Source organism: Carcharodon carcharias, chromosome 12 (assembly GCF_017639515.1).
Source record: "Carcharodon carcharias isolate sCarCar2 chromosome 12, sCarCar2.pri, whole genome shotgun sequence".
NCBI classification, from domain to species: Eukaryota; Metazoa; Chordata; class Chondrichthyes; order Lamniformes; family Lamnidae; genus Carcharodon; species Carcharodon carcharias.
In genome coordinates, this window is record NC_054478.1 from 42,068,129 (window position 1) to 42,090,259 (window position 22,131).

The following is a 22,131-nucleotide window of genomic DNA, read 5'->3' on the forward strand; positions in this document are numbered from 1 at the left end:
ACTTAGTGCTGCTTGCTACTTTGCACTATTGGGTTATGCAGTAGGCCCCAAACATGGTGCTGAATGGCTACACACCTGAGCAGGTAGACCACATTTGTGTGAGGCTAGTACACTTAAAGCCAGCCTGCACTACTTAAAGCCAACATGCACCTTTTTAAAAAGAGGTACTTTGTGGCTAGACCATGTGCTGGAGTCACTTGTGAAATAAATCTGAGCAGAAATAAAGAGTCAATTATGGTGCAAGAGAGAAGGGAGCTGCACTGGATGCCCAGGTAATGGAGGTGGAGAGGACAGATGTGATCTATCCACAAGGCTATGTACACAAAGTTTGCATGGGTTTTGGGAGCAGGTAATTTTGGTGGTCAATGCCAGTAGTTCGGTCCCCAGCGCTGCAACAAGTTCAATGATCTCACATGAAAGGTTAAGGTCAGTGAATGTACCTTCAAGTGCCATATCTCACCAATGATATCATCACACACACACACACTGCCCAATGAACCAAAACCCCATCACTCACCTACCAACAATCTTTATCAATCTAACATTCAGAGCCTGCTAATCTAAATTTGCTGTTGCCCTTTGTCTAAGCTGAAATGCAGATAACAGATAGGATGAAGGCATGGATGATGATTCCATCCATGTATATTTTATAGTGCACCAGTATCAGTTTTATGAATCCATCATGTGCACTCAACAAAGTTCAACCATGGTTTTGGATATCTGGCAGCTAAAAATTAGGCTCTAATTAATTCCCTTTTCACAATAGAATTGTCAGATTTTACAGGGAGGTGATTTTGACCAAACAAAATAAAAGCCGGTTTGAGTCAGCTGGCGGGGGTTAAAGTTTTTAAAATTAGGTTCTCATCCCAAACTCATGTACAATCCACCCACTTTAACTGAGGCAAGAAGGTGGGTAGGCAACCAATCTGCTCCAAGGCAGAAGACTGGCATCTTATATATGATACTGATTCTCCAATTCTTACTGTTATTCTATTTTTCAAATTTAACTGGTTGGCCGGCTTGTCCCAAACCTTGGGAAATTCAACAGCTATGATCAGGCAAGAGATTACCAGATTCTGGAAATGAGTGTCTATACATCTAGCTGCCAGATCCAGCTTTCTCGTCTGAGAAACCCCTGTCATCAGACACTTACTTCGGCTTTTCCCTATGTTACCTCTGGCCTCCTCCCACTCCACCTCCAGGCCTCCAATTCTCTTTCCAGGCCTCAGACCTCCTGTGCATTCATGTCTCACCCCTAACCTGTTGCCAACTCTCTTCCCAGGTTTCTGACATTTCCTGACAACTAATTCCCCCCACTGGGTCTCCCAGCTTCCCCAGGCCTAACACCACAGCCTTGCCAAGTACTCCAGGCCTTGCTACATACCCCAGGCTGACTGACCCCACCAAGACCTCTGGCCAACTCCCATGCCTTCAATATCCCAACAAGGCCTTTGTTCTCCTCTCCCGCCACCCCCAGGCTTCTGACTTCCATTCCCAACCCCAGGCTATGAATCAGGTTGGGTTCTAAGCAGGGAACTGATTGGTGGTGTCACGCTGTGAAGATAAAACCCAGTGAAATCCCAACTCGCAGGTTCCCCATGTCTTTCAAACACCAACCCCCGCCCAACAACCCCCCCCACCCCCCCCCCCTCACCCCCCCACCCCCCCGCACCCCCACCCACATCCCAGATGCAACTTCTGATGCATCAGGTAAGTTGAAGTCCAACCCTATGGGGTGAATTTTATGGTCCTTCCAAGCAGGCCCGAACAAAACCCCTGACTAACCTGAAGTGTGGGATCCATCATTTCTTCATCTTTGTGGAATGCCTGTAGTCCCAACAGTGGCTACAACTTGATTTTGGCGTTGCTGGGACTACAGAACTACCGGCCAATCTGATTGGCTAGTAGCTGTCTAGGGCGTGATGGGGCAAAAGTCTGACCCTGATCTAATTAGTCTTCCCCAACATATTACCCCTATGGGGCAGCCGGTTTCTGGTTGGCATAGTGCCAATGGACCTTCAGGCGGGAGTTGTAGGGTGGAAGTTAATCTTATTGAGGCCTTTAAGTGGCTAATTAAAGGCTACTTAAGGGCCTCTTCTGTCTCTGCCACTATTTTCTGTGTGGCTCTGTAATATCCACCTCTATGAGTGGTTAATGTAGTGTGGACTCTATTGTTGATGTCTTCCTTTGGTTTGTTTTCTTCCTTGTGGATTAACATGGTAACCTGAGTCAAACATTACCGATTAACATTTATTTCACAATGATTGGAAAATATGCAGCAGTGGAATTGACTTTTCTTGTTGCTTTGGTGCTGCTAAGGGAAATCTGCAATGCTTCCACATTGGTAAATTATTTACTTTAAACAAATAATTCCTTCATTTACAATCTTAATTTCTGATGGAGGGAAAATCATCCAGTAAGATTATATGAACAATAATAAGGCAGAAAGCCCTGTGGGTGCACCTACACCACATCGACTGCAGTGGTTGAAGAAGACAGCTCACCACCACCTTCTCAAGGGCAATTAAGGCTGGCAATAAATGCTGTACTAGCCAACGACACCCTCACCCCATGCATGAATAAAAAAGAAAGAATTTAGACAGATCACCAAACAATGTGGAAATGTATTTTGGAATAGGGTAGTATTGATTGCATGAAGGAATTCAGCTCAATTGTCCTACAGCTCATTCTTGACTTAAATTGCAGCCTTGAATGATTCATCCAAAGCCTTGATGAACTTGTACACATCATAAAAGGAGTTGTAAAGAGGTACAGGAGCGACTCGTAGAGTATCTGGTTTCCGCATGTCACACTGTTTGGAAAAGGGAAAAGATGACGTGTTATTTTAAGTGGATAAATAAAGTCGATGAGTTAAAAGCAATGAGTGGTTTAAAAATTGCCAAACATTATCTTTCACTATCTCCTAGATGTAATTTCAAGCTCCTTTGTCCAATGCAAACCAATAAAAACAAAAGGGGAAAGGGTTAAAACAGGAATTTTGTGACATATAGGACTATCTTAGTCAGATATTCTTCCCTTTACTGGCTGTGAATCTCATCTTGAACCTCACTCTCAAGCCTTGTTGGAGGAAATAGCAGAGACTATGAGGGGAATTAGAGATGTATTACACTCTAGATTTTTCAGAGCTTGTTCAGAGCTCCGAAGAAGCATCATAAGGACTCAAAACATTAACTGTCTTTCTCTCCACAGATGCTATTAGACCTGCTGAGTTTTTCTGCATTTTCTGTTTTTGTTTCAGATTTCCAGCATCCACAGTATTTTGTTTTTATCTTTCTTTCTTATTTTGTTAAACAATTGAGTCATACCAACTGGTACAAAATAATCGAACTGACTCCCATGGCTTAAATGTTAAGATCAGAAGGCCAATTTTAACTTGGATTAAGTTTTTGGTGACAAATTGCTCTAGTGAGATCATTACCCATTCAGCAGAGGTAGCAGGAGGCAACAGTGATTACAACTGACACACCTCATTTAAATGTCACTGACCTGCTTCCCAACTAGAAAGGCTGTTGCCAGGTAAAGATTAACTGGCCCTTGTTCTTCTGCCAGCTTCCAAGTAAGTAGCAAGGAGGGGATTTAGGGTTGTTCTTATGAGAGGGATGAGGGTTGTGCTCAAGGATGGCCAGGGCAGGGAGACATGGGTTTTCTTGTAAGACTTGGAGAAACACTCCTGTTCTTCTGAACCCCACCAGGGAAAGTTTTAGGCTTAACTGATGGGCCTTGTCTGTCTGCTGACTGGCTACTTATCTGTTTCCAATGTGAAAGCTGCAGCAGCGTCCCTGCTCAGGCCTCAGTTAAAAATGCATGGAGCCCTTTGGCATAACAAAGCCACAACTTGCAGAAATTTACGAGGCTTCCGCTTGCTTTAGATGAGCACCACATCCGCCTACAAAACTGTGCAGGTTAGTGCAGGAAATGGATGGTACCTTAGTGAGTAAGTAACCTACTTGTCTTTAACTGTTCGGTTTTGGCTGTAGGGTCAAAATTGACGGCCTGAGTTTCATTAAAGCACGTATTATCATGAGTCACCTTACTAAGAAGTTAATGGTCAATAAATTAACTACGAATGGTTTACAAATTCGATCAATGGAAATGCTTCATATATTATCTCAGGGGTTGGCAACTTGTGGCTCTGGGGCCACATGTGGCTCATTAAAGAGTCGAGTGGATCACACCCTACATCGATGGAGCCCGTTTTATGATAATTAAACCGTTTGTTTCATTTTGAAAACTTTTATTAATATTATAATTGAAGGAAAGTATCATTCAATTAACTACTCTTTTGTAAAAACTTTTAAAATGTTGTAGAAATGTGTCTCTGTCCTGTTTTTCATTATTATTGGTATTTGAGTAATAGCCTTAAGATATTGTGTTTTTGACTAAATTTTTAAAAAAATAGCTCTTCTTGTTATTAAAGTTGCCAACCCCTGTATTATTCCATGAATTAGTACAGGCAGAATTGGTCTTCATTTGTCTTGATGACCAGTCTTGAATAAACACCGATTTGCTACCTGCTGACTGTTGCTTTAGTTGGAAAAAAATGCTGGGATTTTCTATTCTGGGCCTTAGACCCATGGCGGAGGTGGGAACCAGCAACGTTTCCCACCACGGAGTCGGTTGAAATTCATGCCAAATCGCGTGATGCTGGGTTAGTTAATTATGCAGTCAGGGGTTTCCCGACGTATTATGTGGTGAGGTGGGCTGGATAATGCATGCCCTGCCATCGTGTTTGGCCGCCGCAGTTAAAAGGCACCCGGACATCAATTTCTTTGTCGCAAACCCACCTGGTAAGTGAACGCTCAACTGCTCACACTCACCTCACTGAATGGTACAAGGGACATGGGCCTCAGTGTCAAGGGCACCATCTGTGCGGCATATACATAAAAGAGGTACTCAGTGTGACATGGTGATGCCTCATATCGTCACTGCAGTCCATCTAGTCTGCAGAATGAGAGGCCACTGTAGGTTGCTGACCCTTCCACACTAAAAGCTCAGATGCTGTCTGGGGGTGGGGAGTGGTGGGAGGGAGGAGGTTAGATGCTGAGGGCACCAGCAAGCACTGGTAATGACATGCCTCTGTGAACCTTATCCTTCTGTCTGAGCTGCTCACCACTCTGGAGGGTGATGTCCCAGAACCTTTGTAGACAACCTGCAGTGCATCAATCACATGGCACATAATCCAGTGAGTTATTTGTAAGAGTGGAAGTATGAGAAAGATACATGAAACCCAATTGCTCTCAACCCCACCTTCTCTCTCAACATGGCTAATTCCTAAAATTTTAAAATCTGGACAAAGACTTTAAAAAAAACTAAAGCTATGTCTGCCTGTAACCCCGAACAATAAGACCTAATCTGGCAATATTGGATAAGCTGACAACTTGTTATCTTGGAAGAGACGTTAACTACTCCTGTGGTTACGGAGATCAAATTCAAAGGGAATTATACAATGGCAATCTACATTTTCCAAGCCAGGCCTGGCCAATGGAGACTACTCGTCTGCTAGGACAAAGGATACTACAATCTCCTTTCAAATTCTTAATGGTTAAAACATTAAAAATTTCAAGAATTCAGACAAAGGAATATACATCCTTTGCCAAAGCGGAGAGATGGGAGTCATGTCACATGACCTCCCTAGCTGCAGGAACCTGTAAAACTGTCTCGATGGTTCTGCCAAGCAGTCTGCCATTTTCCATCTAGCAAGCAGCAGCTCAGAACAAAGGCTTGGTCCAGGTGAATGCCTGGTCCCCATCTACATTGTTTCTACTGGAACTTCTGAGCTTCTGTACCAGCGCCTAAAAAACTAATTCATCTCTACATGCCTATCCCATTGTGGAGGTCATCCCTACTGGAAAAAGAAATTAACCAGCATCAGTCTTCAAGAATACACCATTGGACTTTGAACACTAGACTCGCATGAAACTATAAGCCTTTGCTCTTTGGTCTTTGCCCTGTAAATCTGTCTTTCACTATCCCTCTTGTATTGCACGAATATACCCAGGGCCTACGTAGCAACACCCTCCTCCCACTTTTTGAGTGTGTGTAAATAAAGGAATTTACCCTGTCTCGAGTTTGCTATGTGGTTATTAATGGAAATTGGATCACACCATCAAAATACCTCATTGCTTATAAAGGAGGGAAATCAAAATCAAAACACCTTTCTGTTTACAGACAGGCAGTGAGAGGAGAAATCAGGGCTGTTTAAATTAAATCCCTTCCTGTCTGTAATAGAGAGTTCGAGGAGTGGGCAGCTGAGCTGGTAGGAGAGGACTCGGACCGAGTTTGTTCAGATGGAGAAGTTGGTGGATGGCCTCCATCCAGTAAGGATCCGTGCCTAATGTAGCCACATAGAAACCTAAGGATCATGTGTTCCTCCATATTGGAGACAGCTCATGCAGTCACTTGCGCTCTCCTCTCTCAATTAGAGATGCCAGCAAGAAGCGGGACAGGCAAGAAGACAAAGCCCTGTCCAGCAGGCCCTCCAGCGCACAGAGGACTGAGGACATTGGGGACGAGGAAGCAAGTGCAACTGTAGAACCGTCACAGCAGTCACCTTCACCCTCCACCAGCTCAGAGACACACACCTCAGTGAGTACTTAATCTAATCCAGGCATGGTCTCACATTCGGGTCACCGCACAGACACGTCTGTAGCAGGAGACAGTGTCAGCTAAGCTCATTGGTGCTAAGGGGACTGCTGGGGATGAGGCATCTGTGATGCCCAAGTCAGATGACAAGCCTCTGGGATTGGCCCTTAGTGAGGTGCTGGAGATGCAGCGAGAGGCAGGGGAATGTCAGGCAGAGGCAGCGGAGTCCCTCAACAGAGTCGCATGAGTGGCAGAGGAATCTATCCTCCTGCTCTCTGATGAAGTGGTTCCAGTCTGTGAGCGCATGAAGGTTTCGATGGTGAGGACGGCAAATCCTGTGGAGAACTTTGTCCAGCAGAAAGCCAAGTTTCTGTCAGAAATGTACGCAGATCTACACTCCATGACTGCAAGCCATGGGTGAAGTCCTGCTGTGGATACAGAGATGGGTTGGGGCAACTTGACCTCCGTCCAGGTGTCGCTGATCCTCAAGGAGTCAGGCAGGGGCTTGCGGGCACCCAAAAGGGATGTGGAGTAGCTGTTGGACATCCCTGGGACCTCGACTCAGGACTCTCTGAAGGTGCCTAGCCCTTTGGAAACCTCTTCAGCTTCGTCCTTTGTGACCGCAGAGGGAGCAGTTGCCCCACATCAGGATAGCTAAAGCTTTTTTTATATTTGTTCATGGGATGTGGGTATCGCTGGCTAGGCCAGCATTCATCGCTCATCCCTAATTGCCCTTGAGAAGGTGGTGAAGAGCTGCTTTCTTGAATTGTTAAAGTCCACGATGCTGTTAGGGAGTTTCAGGAATTTGATCCAATGACAGTGAAGGAACGGCAATATTCTTCCAAGTCAGGATGGTGTGTGGCTTGGAGGGGAACTTCCAGGTGGTGGTGTTCACATCTATCTGCTGCCCTTGTCCTTCTAGATGGTAGTGGTCATGGGTTTGGCAGGTGCTGCCTGAGGACAGTAAGCCAGGGCCCTCCAGGCCCCCCGGTCTCCATAGGACGCCCACCAAGGTCATCCAAGACAATAGGCAAACTGATCAGCAGGCTGTCGTCACCCCTGCTGTGTCTGTCGGTGCAGTGGCCTCAGACTGCAACAGAATGACGCTATAATGAGGCTCATTCAGCAGCTCGCAACATGGTGGAGAAGACTATTGGGATACTGAAGATGCGGTTCCAGTGCCTGGACCGGTCTGGTGGAGCCCTGCTCCAGAGGGTATCATGCATTGTCGTCATCTGCTGCGCCCTTTACAACCTGGCACAATGGGGTGAGGAGTTGGCTGAGGAGCGGATGGAGGAGCTGCACATCTCCTCTGATGAGGAGGTTGCTGAGGAGGATGAGAGTGAGGGGGTCCACGGTGGTGACGGCGATGGGGATGAGGCTCCTGCACTGGCTAGACGAGGCAAATGGACTCAGGGGGGCCCTCATCGCTGCCAGATTTGTGGAGGATGATGACAACATGCAGTGAGGTGTCCCCGTAGATCCTCACATTGCAACTGTGAACGTTTGACTCCAGTCTAGCTTATCGCCGCACCAATACCCTCCATGAGAACGCTCCTGTTATGGAGATGCAGTGGAGGCCCTAATAGTCACTCGATCGCAAGAGGATGATGACAACATGCAGAAAGGGCACTCCATAGAACTTCACATGGCCTCTGAGAATGTCCGACTCCTGTCTGGCTGAGGGCAGCTTGCTTGCGTTCCATGATCAGGGCCATCTCAGAGATGCACCCATGAAACTTTAGAGGCATCTGATGCTGTGTTCGCCATCAGCACCATAGCCCTTCAGGAGCTGGTGCACAGCCTCATTGGTCACAGATGCTTGTGTAATAGGGGTCAGCCCCATGTTAAAGGCGCTGAGAGCACACAGAGAGTATGAGAGAACTCTGTGACACCTGTCCATGACATTCTGGCAGCAATGACCAGCACCACCGAGACGCAGGCATCAGTAATGTTTTCAGGGAATGTGAGGCTGGATCATCACTGTGGTCTGACGGCCACACAGAGCACAGGGAAGAGGCCCAGGACTGGGACACCTGCCTTTTATCTTGTGCAGAAAGGTTTCACATCTGAGTGATACGAACACTGCTTATCAGAACAAGGAGCCATAGGCAGGGGGACATTCTTGGGAGTTTATTGACAATTTTTTTTTGTAATCACAAGTGATCAAGTTTTATTTAATCATAATTCCATTCACATTTGTCCACAATCAATGATGCGGACAGTACTGCTGGTTTTGCTACTCCCACTGCCCAAGTTCTCTATCTTCCTTACGATCTCGGAACCCTCTATAACCTTACAAAATACAACATGCTTTCCGTCCAACCATGTAGTATCTGCAGTGCATATAAGGAACTGGGATCCATTTGTATTTGGTCCAGCATTGGCTATAGAGAGGGTAACAAACCCCTGGTGCTTCAGTTGGAAATTCTCATTGACAAACTTTTCACTGTAGATGGACTTCCCACCAGTGTCATTGTTCTTTGTGAAATCACCACCCTGGTACATGAAGCCAGGAATGATTCTTAGGAATATAGTGAACATTATGTAGAAGTGATTAACACCCGTGCCCAGGCTGTGAAATTAACTCTCACCAATTGCTCACAGCTCATTGCTGCTGTAGTTGCTATTGCGGTAGGGAGAATTGGGTGTTGGCTGCTGCTGTCTGCTGTTTCTCTGCTCATAGGCTGCTGCTGTTATTACTTTGGAGTTTTTTTTGTTCACCTTCACCTGGAAGAAGAGGAGTACAGCTCATACGGAGGAGAAAAGGAGTTCGGTGAGTTGGACTTTTTATTTCTGGGGACCCCTACAACCTCCTGCTACTGCTACCTTGCTGCTGCAGGGTGGGGCCTTGCAAGGCCTGAAGAGCCTAGGAGTGGGAGTCTGGAGAGAGCCGGAGGGGAGAGGATACAACTCCAGCTGGATGGGGGGGACTTTTTGCCGTGCCGGAGGTAGGTGCCTGGGGGAGAAAGGAACTGCAACTGATTGTTTGCCTGCAGGGGAAGGAAGGAAGACCTGCTTCCATCAGAAGGGAGGACAGTGACTGTCTGAGCTTTAAAAGGAGAAAGGAAAACTTGCACCTTGCTCTGCCCTCCCTTGCCTCACCTGGACTAGCTAGCACTGCCCAAAGCCAGCTGCATACGAGGACATATAGCATCATTCCTGACCTGTGCCTGGGTGGTGCTAACTGCTCAGCGGAAGACTCCTCCCGCTGCAGCAGAACATCGGACCCCCACCCCACCTCCAGAAACATTGGGGCACCTGTCTGCCTTTGTCCCCTCTATCACCCCCCTCCTCTCCCTCTCCCTCTCGTTCCGTCTGCTCCCACTCCACATTTGCTCTGTTTTTTGTGTATTTTGCCTGTGTTGGGGTGGGTGTAGCATTCCCCGGCCGCGGCGATGATGTCTTTGCTAGTGGTGGGGCCTGTTCGGGCCACCTACGCAGGGTCGGTGGACTCTTCGGCCCCTGCTTCCCCTGCAGCCCCGTCACCTTTTAAATTGCTGACCCATCAGCTCGGGGGTGAAGTGCTACACCCACCCCACAATGACCACTGAGGCCCGGGCGACGGCTACGGCTGGGGGTTTTCAGCCCCTCGGCCATAGTCGCGGCCTCAAAAATGTACGGGAAGGCTGTATTCTCCCTGAAGACCGAGCGGCCGGTGCACCTCGCCCCGAAAAGGGGCTCACATTGGAGGCCACTGCCCAGAGACTCATCCTATCTAACTTCGTCCCCAATCAGCTCCTCCTCCTCCCTCATCTTCGCTCCCTGGAGTGGTGCTGATCCCACTCAAAATGAAGGACTCGAGCCTTCGCCAGGTGTACTCCTTCTGACGCCAGGTTTTTGTGCGCCTGGTCCAGGAGGAGTGCACCAAGGCGGGGCTTTGATATTTCCCTTGAGGGGGTCGCCTACCACATGTTTTGGTTGGCTGATGGTGTGCGGTGCCATGCCTGCAAGGGGGCGGGGCGTGTGAGAAGGAACTGCCCCGCCCCCAAGGCCACCAATACTATCCAGGCGGCCAACGGCTGGAACTGCCGCTCCCCCCCCACCCCCGCCACCACTCCATCTCCCCCCCCCCCCAACAAGGTCACCTCGGCTGCCGGAGAGACGGGGGGAGAGTCCCCGTGCCGTAAGAAGGCGCGGAGGAAGACCCGCCACCTGGGGGCAGCCCCCAAGACTCCCCAGCACCGCCCCCCCCCCCCCAAAAAAAAAATGACCAAACATTTCTCCTGAAGACACCGGCACTGGGGAACAAAAATCGTCCAGTCTCTGCATCGTATCTGCACGTTGTCCCGGGCCCTTGTGCGCCTCAGCACCATGTGCTGGGCCCGGCGTCGTCCCCGTGCGGGTTCCCAGGTCCAGTGGGGGGTGAGGCATACGACCCCGAGCCGGTCATCTTATTGAAAAGAGTGCACCTGCCCAAACCCCAGAGGGCGGAGCACCTGGGTGGGCTAGATGAGGAGGAGGGGTCCTCCCAGACGGAGGTCTCCCCAGCACCCCCCAGCCTACCCAGGAAGAGACATCACCCCTCGGAGGGGGAGGACATTCCGATGAGTGAAATTGGATGTGTCCCCTCCCCCGGTGAAGACGTGGTGGCGTCTCCACCCTGCAAGTCCTCACTTTGCCCTTCTGGGGGGGAGGGGAGTGGTGGCCAAACCCCTGTCAACCCTAATACCCATGTTCCCTTGCTGCGGTGCCCTGAGCAGGGCCCTCGAAGGCCAGTGAGGGTATCGCCCTCGCGGTTGTGCCCCACCCAGATCCCCGAAGTGTCATTTGGCCCGCCAGTGGACTGCAGCACTCCCTTCATGGTCCCAACGACTGGATCACTGGGTAGTGGTGGCAAGGAGGGCCTCCCTGCTCTGTCTCAGCCTTTGGCACCGGACGCGACTGTTCTGGGCCCCGAACTTTTTCCGGATTCGCCTGGCGTCCCAGTGCCTGAGGTCGAGCGGGTCTCTGAGCCACTGCTGCCCTCTGACCCAGACATTGAAAAGGAGACCAGAGAGGACCCCTCTGGCCTTGATCCTCAGGGTGGGATCGAGGCCGAGACAGAGCCAGCTGGCGGCTCCGAAGCAGCCCCGGTACTCAATGCGGGGAGCGGTCAGAAGCCGGAGGCGACGACCAGGATGAGGATGGGGTGTCGATCGCAAGCACCACCAATGACCTGGAGCCAGGTGAGGTGATGGGGGCTTTGTTGCGCGCTGCCGACTCCCCCCTCATCCCCATTGGGGAACACCGGGATTTTATGGCGCGCAATCGCGGTCACCGAGACAGGGTCCAGTTGGCCTTGGACCGATGGCATTCATATCCTCTGGTGTTCTGGTCCACCCATGAGACACCAAAGACCCCCACGTTGGACCAGAACGCTAAGTGGGCTGAAGGAGAGGAAGACTTTAAAAAAAAAGTACCCTCCTTCTTTTATTTTGGGTGATGGTAGCACATACTCTGACAATGAAGACTACCATGGCCAGCCTCAACATCAATAGCAGCAGGGACACACAGCGCAGGTTTCAGAACTTCTCGGTCCTCAGGGATGGGAAGTATGCGTTGTGCTTCCTGTAGGAAACCCATCCCGTTCCGGGAGACAAAGCTACATGGCTCCTGGAGTGGCGAGGCGGGGTCTACATGAGTCACCTAGCCTCCAATTCTGGCGGGGTGGCTATCTTGTTGGCCCTGCATTTTCAGCCGGAGATCTTGGGGATCAAGGAGCCGGTGCCAGGCTGGTTGCTGCACCTTACTGTGTGCCCGGGGGGTGCGGCGCTTCTCTTTGTGAATGTGTACGCTCCCCTGGGCGCACAGCAGCAAGCGAGCTTCTTTAAGGAATTATCCACTCATCTGGGCTCCATTGATGCTGGCGAGTGCATCGTCCTAGGGGGGATTCAACTGCATCCTCGAGGCCCGGGACCTTCACGGTACCCAGCACCACTCGCTAGGTGTGAGTAAGTTGAGGGACCTGGCCGGGTCCTTCGACTTGGTGGACGTCTGGTGATATCTCCATCCTGACTCCAGCATTTTCACTTTCATGTCACTTGGAGTCGGAGTGTCCAGACTCGACCGTCTTTACATTTCCAAGGCATTTGTGTCCTCTGTTCCATCGGCTTCTGTGCAGCAGGTGCTGTGCACGGAGCTCCGTTTGTTGTGGGCGGAGCTCGCTGCATTCTGCACTCGGACGTGGTCCGCGTACTGGCACTTTAACAACCTGCTGCTGGAGGACGAGCAGTTCCTGGACTCATTCTGTCATTTCTGGGCCGGCTGGAGAATGAAGTGGGGAGGTTTCCCCTCCTTGTGGCTATGGTGGGACGTGGGCAAGGCTCATGTCCGCATCTTCTGTCAGGAGTATGCGTGGGGGATCGACAAAGAGGCGGAAATCCAGGGTCAAGGAGTTGGAGAAAGAGGTGCTCGACCTGGAGGCACGTCTCTGTCAGCCCGACGTGGACCCGTCCCTGTGGCTGGCGTACGAGGAGAAGAAGGGCGCGCTGCGGGACCTGCAACTCATCAGGTCTCGCGGTGCATGCATGAGTTACGGATCCAGTTCCTCAAGCACTTGGACTGCGGCCCCCCCCTCCTTCTACTCACTGGAAAAAAGGCACGGGGTCCATCAGCAGCTTCTTACGCTGCTGGCCGACGACGGATCCCTTGTCTCGGATCCGAAGGACATCAGGGCCATTGCCCGAAACTATTACACTGCCCTGTTCCCTCCGGATCCGTCCAGCGAGGATGCTCACAGAGTTTTGGGGGAGGACCTGCCGCAGGTCGGCCCGGAGTATGCCGAAAAGCTTGACTCCCCTATAAGTCTGGGGGAGCTGACCGGCGCCCTCGACAGCTTCTCCAGGGGGCAAATCCCCGGGGCTGGATGGGCTGACAGTGGAGTTCTTCAGGGTGTTCCGGGACGTCCTGGGGAGCGACTTTGCGGAGGTCCTGGGGGAAAGTATCGCAACCGGGGTGATACCAGTCTCGTGGCGCAGGGCCGTGATTGCCCTACTGTCGAAGAAGGGGGATCTCCACCTGCTCACAAACTGGCATCCGGCCACATGGATTATAAAATCTTTGCCAGGGCCATGTCTTCTCCCCTTGGCACGGTGCTGGACCACGTGATCCACCCTGACCAATCCTGCACCGTCCCGGGCCGAACTATTTATGACAACATCCATCTGGTCCGGGCATTATCCACTTTTCCAACATGACTGGTCTGTTGAGCACCTTCCTGTCTCTTGACCAGAAGAGAGCATTCGACAGGGTGGATCACGAATATTTATTTGGGACTCTGTGCGCATTCAGGTTCAGGATGCATTTCGTCACCAGGATCCAACTCCTGTACTCTGCCACAGAGTGTCTAGGTAAGGTTACGGGTCCCTGATGGCGCCCCTTCACTTTGGGGCAGGAGTGCGTCAGGGCTGGCCCTTGTCGGCCAATTGTATTCTATCCGCGTGGAGCCTTTCCTGCGTCTCTTGTGGAGGAGGTTGTCGGGCGATTGGTCCTGTGCAGGCCGGGGTGGTCCTCTCGGCTTATGCTGACGACGTGCTCCTCATATTCACCAACCCGACTGACTTGCGGAGGATGCGTGAATGCCAAGAGGCCTCAAGGTGGCTCTGCTGCTTCTTCTACTAGGATCAACTGGGGCAAATGTTCTGGACTCCTGGTCGATCCATGGCAAATGGATCCCCTACCTGAGGAGCTCAGGCCTTTCACCTGGAGCAGAACCAGCCTCCTTTAACTGGGGGTCCACCTCTGCCTTACTGAGGAATCCTGGCCGGTGAACTGGCAGGAGAAGTCTGGAACATGGTCGCCTCGCGACGCAGCTCTCCACCATCAGGAGTAGTGGCTATCATCAGAAAGCCGCTGCTCAGGAATCTGCCCCTCCATCCTTTTCAGTGGCTGGTGGAGAGGAGGGCTGTGGCTGCCGGGGTGACCAGGATCAGGGACGTGCTGGGTGGTGGAGGAGTGGGCTGGATGCTATCACAGGAGTTGGCACATCGCACGTCCGGCTCGCGGCCGATGCCATTCAAGACCTTAGGACGGTCGGCTCGGCCCCAACATTATACTGGGCCTCAAGGTGGCGCAGGCACGCGGTGGTCTTCCGTCTAAGTGTATCCCTGTTTGGACGGAATTCCACATTGGCCCCAAGCCCCGAACCCTCCCTCGGGAGCTGGTGCCCCGCAATCCGAGTCACTTCATGGAAATGTCCTCTGTGTCCTTTAGAACAGCGTGGAGGGCTTTCCTGTATGGGCTTCTACCATACACCCTTCACTTCCTTGCCCTCGTCCATTGCCTGGACATGCCCTGGCGTGCCTTGTTGGCGTCTTAAAGCGGGGGTCCCTGTTGGGGGGCTCTCTACGGAAGTGTCCTCCTGCTTTGCATTCGGGACCTGGGACGGAGGGTGTAGCACACAGCAGTCCCGTACAACCGCAGGATGTGTCAGCTCATCCCAGGATACCTGCCCCTTTTGCAGCCTTGTGGAGTCCATGGACCATGTTTACATAGGGTGTTTAGGCTGCACTCCCTTTTCAGTTATTTAAAAAACCTTTTACTGATGTTTTGTTTGCACTTCAGTCCCACGCTCCTGATCTACTGGCACCCAGCGCGGAGAAGGGCTGGGAGGGAGGAGGGCCTCCTTGTGAACCTGCTCCTGGGCCCGGCCAAGTTAGCCATAAACTGGTCCAGGCAGCGGGCGATCAAGGGGGTCATCTGACCCAACTTTCTTCCCCTCTTCCGCGGCTGGGTGTCCTTGGAGAGGGAGCACGCGGTGTCTGCCGGCACCACCAAGGCTTTCCGTGCTCAGTGAGCACCGCGGGGGCTGGGGTGTTTTATTGATCCTGTTATAAACATTGAACCAAAATATGGTTAAGTTTCCTTTAAATTTTGACTTTGGTTTTGCAGTTCCCTAATTTAGGGCTTGCATTTGTTTTGTCCCTCATTTTGTTAATTTAGTTGAATTGTTTGACTCCAAAAGAATTAATTCTCCTTAACTGTCCTAACCCTGCTACTACGTGTTGGTGCTCCCCGGACATCCACAGCAGAGGTGGAGACAGCCTGCTGACTGTGGTGCCCTGTCTGTGATGACTTTGGTGGGCGTCCTCTGGAGGGCCGAGACTTGGAGGCCCCTGGCCTGCGTTTGGGGTCCTGCTGTGTGGCAGTGGCACCCTCCTCGGCCTGTGAAGCTGGATCTGCGGAGGTCACAGGAAGAGGGGAGTCAGATGGGCCAGTCACTCCCAGAGTCACCTGGGTGGATGGCCCCGGAGTTTGCACCTGCTGATCCTCCTCCCTATGGGTACCTGAGGGCCCCTAGCTGACTTTGTGAGCGGAAGGAGTAGCTGGAGTGAGATCAAGCTACCCAACACCCATCTTGCGTGTACAATGTTGGAGGCCAACTATGGCATCAGCGATGGAATTAATCCCACGCAGCTGTGTAGGACCAATGTCCTGGACCAAGGTTTCCACAGCGGCCGCCATCCTGCCAGTGTTGACCTCGGTGCATTGCAACGCTGGCACTATTACCTCAGCCTGAAGACGGACGGACTCCTCCATCATGCCTTGTAACCTGAGGAGCGCAGTGGATATCCCTTCCTGTTGTTCCCAAGCTTGCCTTTGCAGCTCCAGCAACTGTGACATGACCGAGTCCAGAGGCCCATCATCTGACTCAGACTCAGCAAATTTCTGGCCTCCAGCAGTTCACCAAGTGCCGGGGATCTGGGAAGTCCCTGCCTCTGCCTGCTGTGGAACAGAAAATACAATGTGCTCACCAGATGGTGGTCCTGAGGCTACTCTAAAGCTAGGTTCCACTGAGGTGTGTATCTCTGCGCTGGTGGAGGGTGTGGGTGAGCACTGTGGTGGGACTTTAGGGAGGGTGCCTTCAGCTTCCTCTTCGGAGCTTGAGTGGAGGCTCTGAGTCGTGGACTCTGTCGGCTGCTTCCCAGGTGCGCTTGTGAAAACAAGGGGAGATAATTAGTGCACGGCAGTGACCTGTGAAAGAGCACACATCACTCACGGCATGGTGATCTGATGGATATTGCACTGCTGGATCCTCACTTGGTAGAGCAGTGTTGACCTCACCATCAGTAGAGGACCAGTCCCAGTCATCGCCGTCCAGCTAGATGGCTCTGTTTTCAAATTCTATGCGAACTTTGAATTCCGGCATCCCTCCACCTGTCTGCGATATTTCCCTCCTTTTGTGCACTGGTAAGCTGGTAGCAATGAGCGCTTTGCTGGGGGCTGCCTTTTAAAGGTGGCCGCTCTTGTGATGTAACAGTGGGGTGATGGCAAGTGGGCGAATGAGAGCCCATGGAAACAACGTGTTTCGCAGGAGTGGATATATAACGAGGTGGCCTCGGGAAGATACGGTGTGAAAATCCGCCATTTTCATTAGTGGGTTGGACTCCATTTTACCCTCCCGCTACCGCACTTAGTGCAATTCTGGGAAAATTTCAGCCCAGCATCTCTCTCTTTCTGCTAACATGTCCAACCACCAGGTCTCCATACCCACCCCACCTCTTCATTCCTCCCCTCCTTGCCTAATTTCCACCCCCCCCCCCCCGCCCCCCCCCCCCCCACCAAAACCCCCCAGCACAGCTCTTTGCTGCCCAACAGCACCTCATTCAGCTGAACGCCTGGAGCATGAAGATACATGTCCTGGAAGCTGCTGTAGCGCAAAGATCCATGTAGCTGATACTCCACCCACACACTGCACTTGTTGTTCCAGGGTCCCCATTCATAGAACCATAGAAAAGTTGCAGCGCAGAAGGAGGCCATTCGGCCCATCTTTTCCATGCCAACCCGAGGACACCCAAGTGCCCTTTCTAATCCCACCTTCCTGCACCTGGCCCATAGCCCTTCAGCTTACAGCACTTAAGGTGCTGGCGCGGGTACTTTTTAAAAGAGTTTAGCGTTTCGGCCTCTGCCACCAACTTGGGCAGTGAATTCCAGACACCCACTACCCTCTGCATTAAAAAGTTCTTCCTCATGTCCTTCCTACACCTTCTGCTACTTATCTTGAATCTATGTCCCCGGTTCTAGAATTCTCCACCAAGGGAAACAATTTTATCCTGTCCACTCTATCTATTCCCCTCATAATTTTGTACACCTCAATCAAGTCACCTCTCAGCCTTCTTTGCTCTAAGGAAAATAACCCCAAACTATCCAATTTTTCCTCGTAGCTACATTTTTCTAACCCTGGCAACATTCTTGTAAACCTCCTCTGTACTCTCTCCAGAGCTATTATGTCCTTTCTGTAATGTGCTGACCAGAACTGCACACAATACTCCACTGTTGAAACAACTCAGCATTGTCAGTACCACGTGCTAGGGTTCCCCTTCAGTTGTCCAGTTGAGCTGACCTACTGCACCACCCACCCCCGATGACCCAACTCCCACACAGCAACTCGAGATCTCCACCTCGAGGCTCTAAATAGTTGCAAGCGGCCATGATGTGTGTGACTTTTCAGGTAGAGTCCCAGCTGCCCCAGGTCTTCTTGCGGATGAGTCCTGACATGTCCATGCCACACTGGTCTGGAAGTGTTCCAGATCGGCGCGATATCCTGCATGGATAATTGGACAGGGCGGGACAATTCCGGTCAGGGCTTCATTAGCATCCAATTAACAGGGTGCAAAACAGTTTCACACTGGCCTCTGGCAGGAATGGCGACCTACCATGACAGGCCGGAGTGCCTGTTCCCACCATCGTTTCACACTGGCGGGAAACCGATTTTTCAGCTCCCGCTGCATTGACCACCAGCCCACCCCCCCCCCCCCCCCCCCCCCACCCGCCCCACCCACCATTACACCGGCTGCAGTTGGGACTGGAAAATCCTGGCCCAACCGTTGTAGAGACCGATAAACATTTTTGTTTGACCTAGGCAGAATAGTAATACTTTGCATGTTAATGGCAGTAATTCTTCTCTTCATGAGAAGAAATAAAAGTGAACTGATAAAATGTCCACATCATGCCTTGCTCAAACTTGCAGAATTTTAAGCAAAAGAACAGATGCGAACAGCACACTGCTGTACCTGTGGGTCACAGAACACTGGATTAACCAAGCCTTGGAGTTGATTACCAAAAGTTGCGCACCAACAGTTGCAAGCAAAGAATGAATGTTAAGCAAGAAATTTAATTATCTCGGAAGTCTCCAACATTGTCCACATCCTAAGAATACATCATAAAAATGAAAAAAAAAAGCTTGAAATACAAAAATGTCCAATAAAAGCAAAATTCCAATTCCCAGAGGGTAGCAGCTGACAGATAATTTGCTTGCTATTTTTAATGAATTTGAAGACAATTATGCTTTCACAAAGTCAATTTCCTGCCAACTATAACGTGAGGCTTTAAGTGCGTTGCAGACAGGACTTGATTAAGAAAGATCTACCATCATGACAAGATATACAAAATGTCACATTGCAGGAGGTTGTAATCATGGATAAAGCACCATGTTTGTTCGCTTAATGACGTATTTCAAGGTGATTTTCTTTTTCAAGATGCTAAAAGAGTTCTAGGCAGAAGGGAAATAGTGTTCAGTCAGGCAAAGACTCTTAAGAACCAAGTCATAAAATGGCAACACTGAAGTTGTCTTATGTTGCCTTCTATTCGTAATGAGTGGTCATGAGATCTGAAGGCCTTAGAACTAGAATTTCCTAACAAAATAGAAATTGCGAGAGAAGCTGTATATGATGCACAGATATATGCATATGAGCTGTATATGAATTAAGTGCAAACAGACAGAACAAAAAGATGGAGTTCTTCATCCAGGTACTGAGAGTTCTTGTCCTGGATTCTGCAACAGAGCTTATTGTTCTGAAACAAAGCCATGAAATCAGTACAAAAGCAAAATACTGCAAATGCTGGGGATCTGAAATAAGAACAAAAAAAAATCTGGAAAAACTAGGCAGGTCAGGCAGCATCAATTCTGATCTAATCATCAGTCCTCCTGAAATGTTAACTCTATTTCTCTCCACAGATGCTGCCTGACCTCCTGAGTTTTTCCAGCTTGTTTTGCTCTTATTCCATGAAATCAGTACATGGATATCCCATTTGTTGAAGTTACTCAGTGCTGGATTTTCTGCTCATATCTTCATGTAGGAAAGTACATTTTGATACTGGACCCTTGTTGTATCGATGTGTCAGCTACAACAGTTTGCATTGCCACTAAGTTCAGGACAGATAGTGCCAATCAAAGCTTTCAGACATCATGTCAAGTTTGCAATCTTCCAAAATTTAAAAAAAACAATAAGGTACTGGCCCATTTATTGGTTAACCAACAAAAATCTCATTGAATTTAGAAAATCTGAATTTTCTCTTTGAAGAACAGCAGAGAAAATTAGTGTCCAAAAAGGGTTGAAACTTCTTACGTGCATGAAGTGTGCTTGAGTTCATATTCCTGAATCTGTAACTGTGTGCCCTTGTAAACATGGATCAGTCATTATTGTGACAAAAATGACACAGTTTCCTCTAGATTTAAATTGGCACCTTAAAGTGCAGTGTACAACCAGGTTACAAGCTGACTGCAGTTCAATTCCCTGCACCAAGCTTATTTTGATATGTGTCTCATCAAATACAGTTTGGTGACAAGGATAATTCAAATTCAAACACAGTCAAAAATCAGCAAGTCCTGATAACCCTTTTCTGAGATGTTAAAAAAAGGGTGCAAAAATCATTGACACAGCATCACTGGAGACAGTGCTTCAGAGGCCTTGCAGTGCTTTGCTGGGGTCTGCTGCAGTACCGGTCATCTCTGGCACAGAATTCTACGCGAGGGGCACCCTAGTGTGTGCTGGAAGCCTGTGAATGCATCCTGCTAATACAGTGTCAGGAAACCAAATTTGGATCATGCAGGTCCAGGCAACAAACTCGTCAATCACCAAGTTGCAAGACGGACTCTCCACCAGCAGGGCCAGATGCCCAGACTGCAGATAAGGTCAGTTTTAAGCACTTCTACTATTGCAAACTATCTGGAACTACACCAGAGTGTACTTGGAAATGTTGTGGTGAGTTCCTGGATTTGCTGAAAAATGCTGCTGTTTCCTTACCTGGATTGCAGAGAAGCAAGTGGCCTTTCCACCCAAAGATTGCAAGAGATATGAAGGCAGCAGCTACAGTGCCTCAGGGTCTGCAGGAAAATGGGGTGGAGGCAGCAGTCAGGACAGACTCTGCAATACCCTCTGCCAACTTAGAGGTGGACACCTCCATGTTCCTTGACAGTGACAGGCAGTTGTCTGGCAGGGTAGACAATGCATCCAGCATCTTGGTGTCCATGCCCATCAGTGCTCTCCTGTGTGCTCCCATATCGCACTCCTTATCCAAGTCCTTTGTAGGAGAACTTGGCTGTAACCCTGATTGAGCTGGCAAACGGCCTGTCCTTTTCCCTTACCTTGCAGCACGTTTGTGCCCAATGACTTACCAGGTACTGTTTCTCACTCTCTACTAGCCTCCAATGTATTTGCCAGTATCTGAATTGGTGGATATGAGTTCTGATCAAATGAGGGGGGCTCTTCATTACTGTCATTCTCTCTTCCTCACATATGTGCTGCGGCTGGGCAGGTGACAGTTTTTCAGTGTCTGGAAGCAATATAGTAGAAGGGGAAAATTGGTGTGAGGGAAGAGGGAGTGAGGTGGGAAGCAGGAGGTGCATGATCACACTATCACCAGCTTCTCATCATTCCAGGTAGCAGGATGAAGGTGTGTCAGGAGTTGAGAAGGGGCATAAAGCAGGAACTTACCATCATCAGAGTTCTCAGAGGTGGTGGCCGACACAAGCTCTGTTACTGTTGGCCCACGATGATGAGAGCCATCTAACCAATGGGGCTCAGCAGGTGCCTGGTGTCCTTACCCTTCCCATTTCTTGGAGTCACATCTAGCACAAAGGTAGATGGTTGTGTTTGTTGGAGGTCAGTTATCTCAGCTGCAGGACATCACTACAGGAGTTCCCCAATGTAATGTCCTAGGACCAACCATCTTCAGCTGCTTCATCAATGTCCTTCCTTCCATCATAAGGGCAGAAGTGGGGATGTTCACTGATGATTGCACAGTGTTCAGCATCATTCGCGACTCCTCAGATACTGGAACAGTCTAAATGCAGCAAGGCCTGGACAACATTCAGGCTTGGGCTGATAAGTGGCAAGTAACATTCACGCCACACAAGTACCAGCCAATGACCATCTCCAGCAAGAGAAATCTAACCATCGCACCTTGATATTCAATGGCATTACCATCACTGTATCCTCTACTATCAACATCCTGGGGGTTACTATTGACCAAACACTGAACTGGACCAGACGTATAAATACTGTGGCTACAACAGCAGGTCAGAGGCTGGGAATTCTTCTGTGAGTAATTCACCCCGTGACTCCCCAAAGCCTGTCCACCATTTACAAGGAACAAGTCAGAACTGTGATGGAATACTCTCCATTTACCTGGTGGAGTGCAGCTCCGACAGCACTCAAGAAATTCGACACCATCCAGGACAAAGCAGCCTGCTTGTTTGGCACCCCATCCACCACCTTCAACTTTTACTCCATCCATCACTGATGCACAGTGGCAGCAGTGCATGTC

The 22,131-nt window shown here is 50.0% G+C and overlaps 2 protein-coding genes across 2 annotated transcripts in view; both read right to left on the minus strand.

Annotated features, from left to right (window-relative positions):
- Window positions 1–2,677: 2,677 nt before the first annotated feature.
- The window catches only part of kynu (kynureninase), a 166,539-nt gene continuing 147,085 nt past the window's right edge, over window positions 2,678–22,131 (minus strand). Inside the window, 1 exon segment of the mRNA XM_041200223.1 lies at window positions 2,678–2,812. Coding sequence (XP_041056157.1) covers window positions 2,678–2,812 — 135 coding nt within the window.
- On the minus strand, window positions 8,747–9,111 carry LOC121285001 (peptidyl-prolyl cis-trans isomerase A-like). Its single transcript, XM_041201065.1, has one exon. The coding sequence runs from the start codon at window positions 9,109–9,111 to the stop codon at window positions 8,797–8,799; it is 315 nt and encodes a 104-aa protein (XP_041056999.1). The 3' UTR covers window positions 8,747–8,796.

What these genes read in the sequence shown, in the direction of transcription:
- LOC121285001 (XM_041201065.1), bottom strand. Translation starts at nt 9,111, where the DNA reads ATGTACCAGGGTGGTGATTTCACAAAGAACAATGACACTGGTGGGAAG.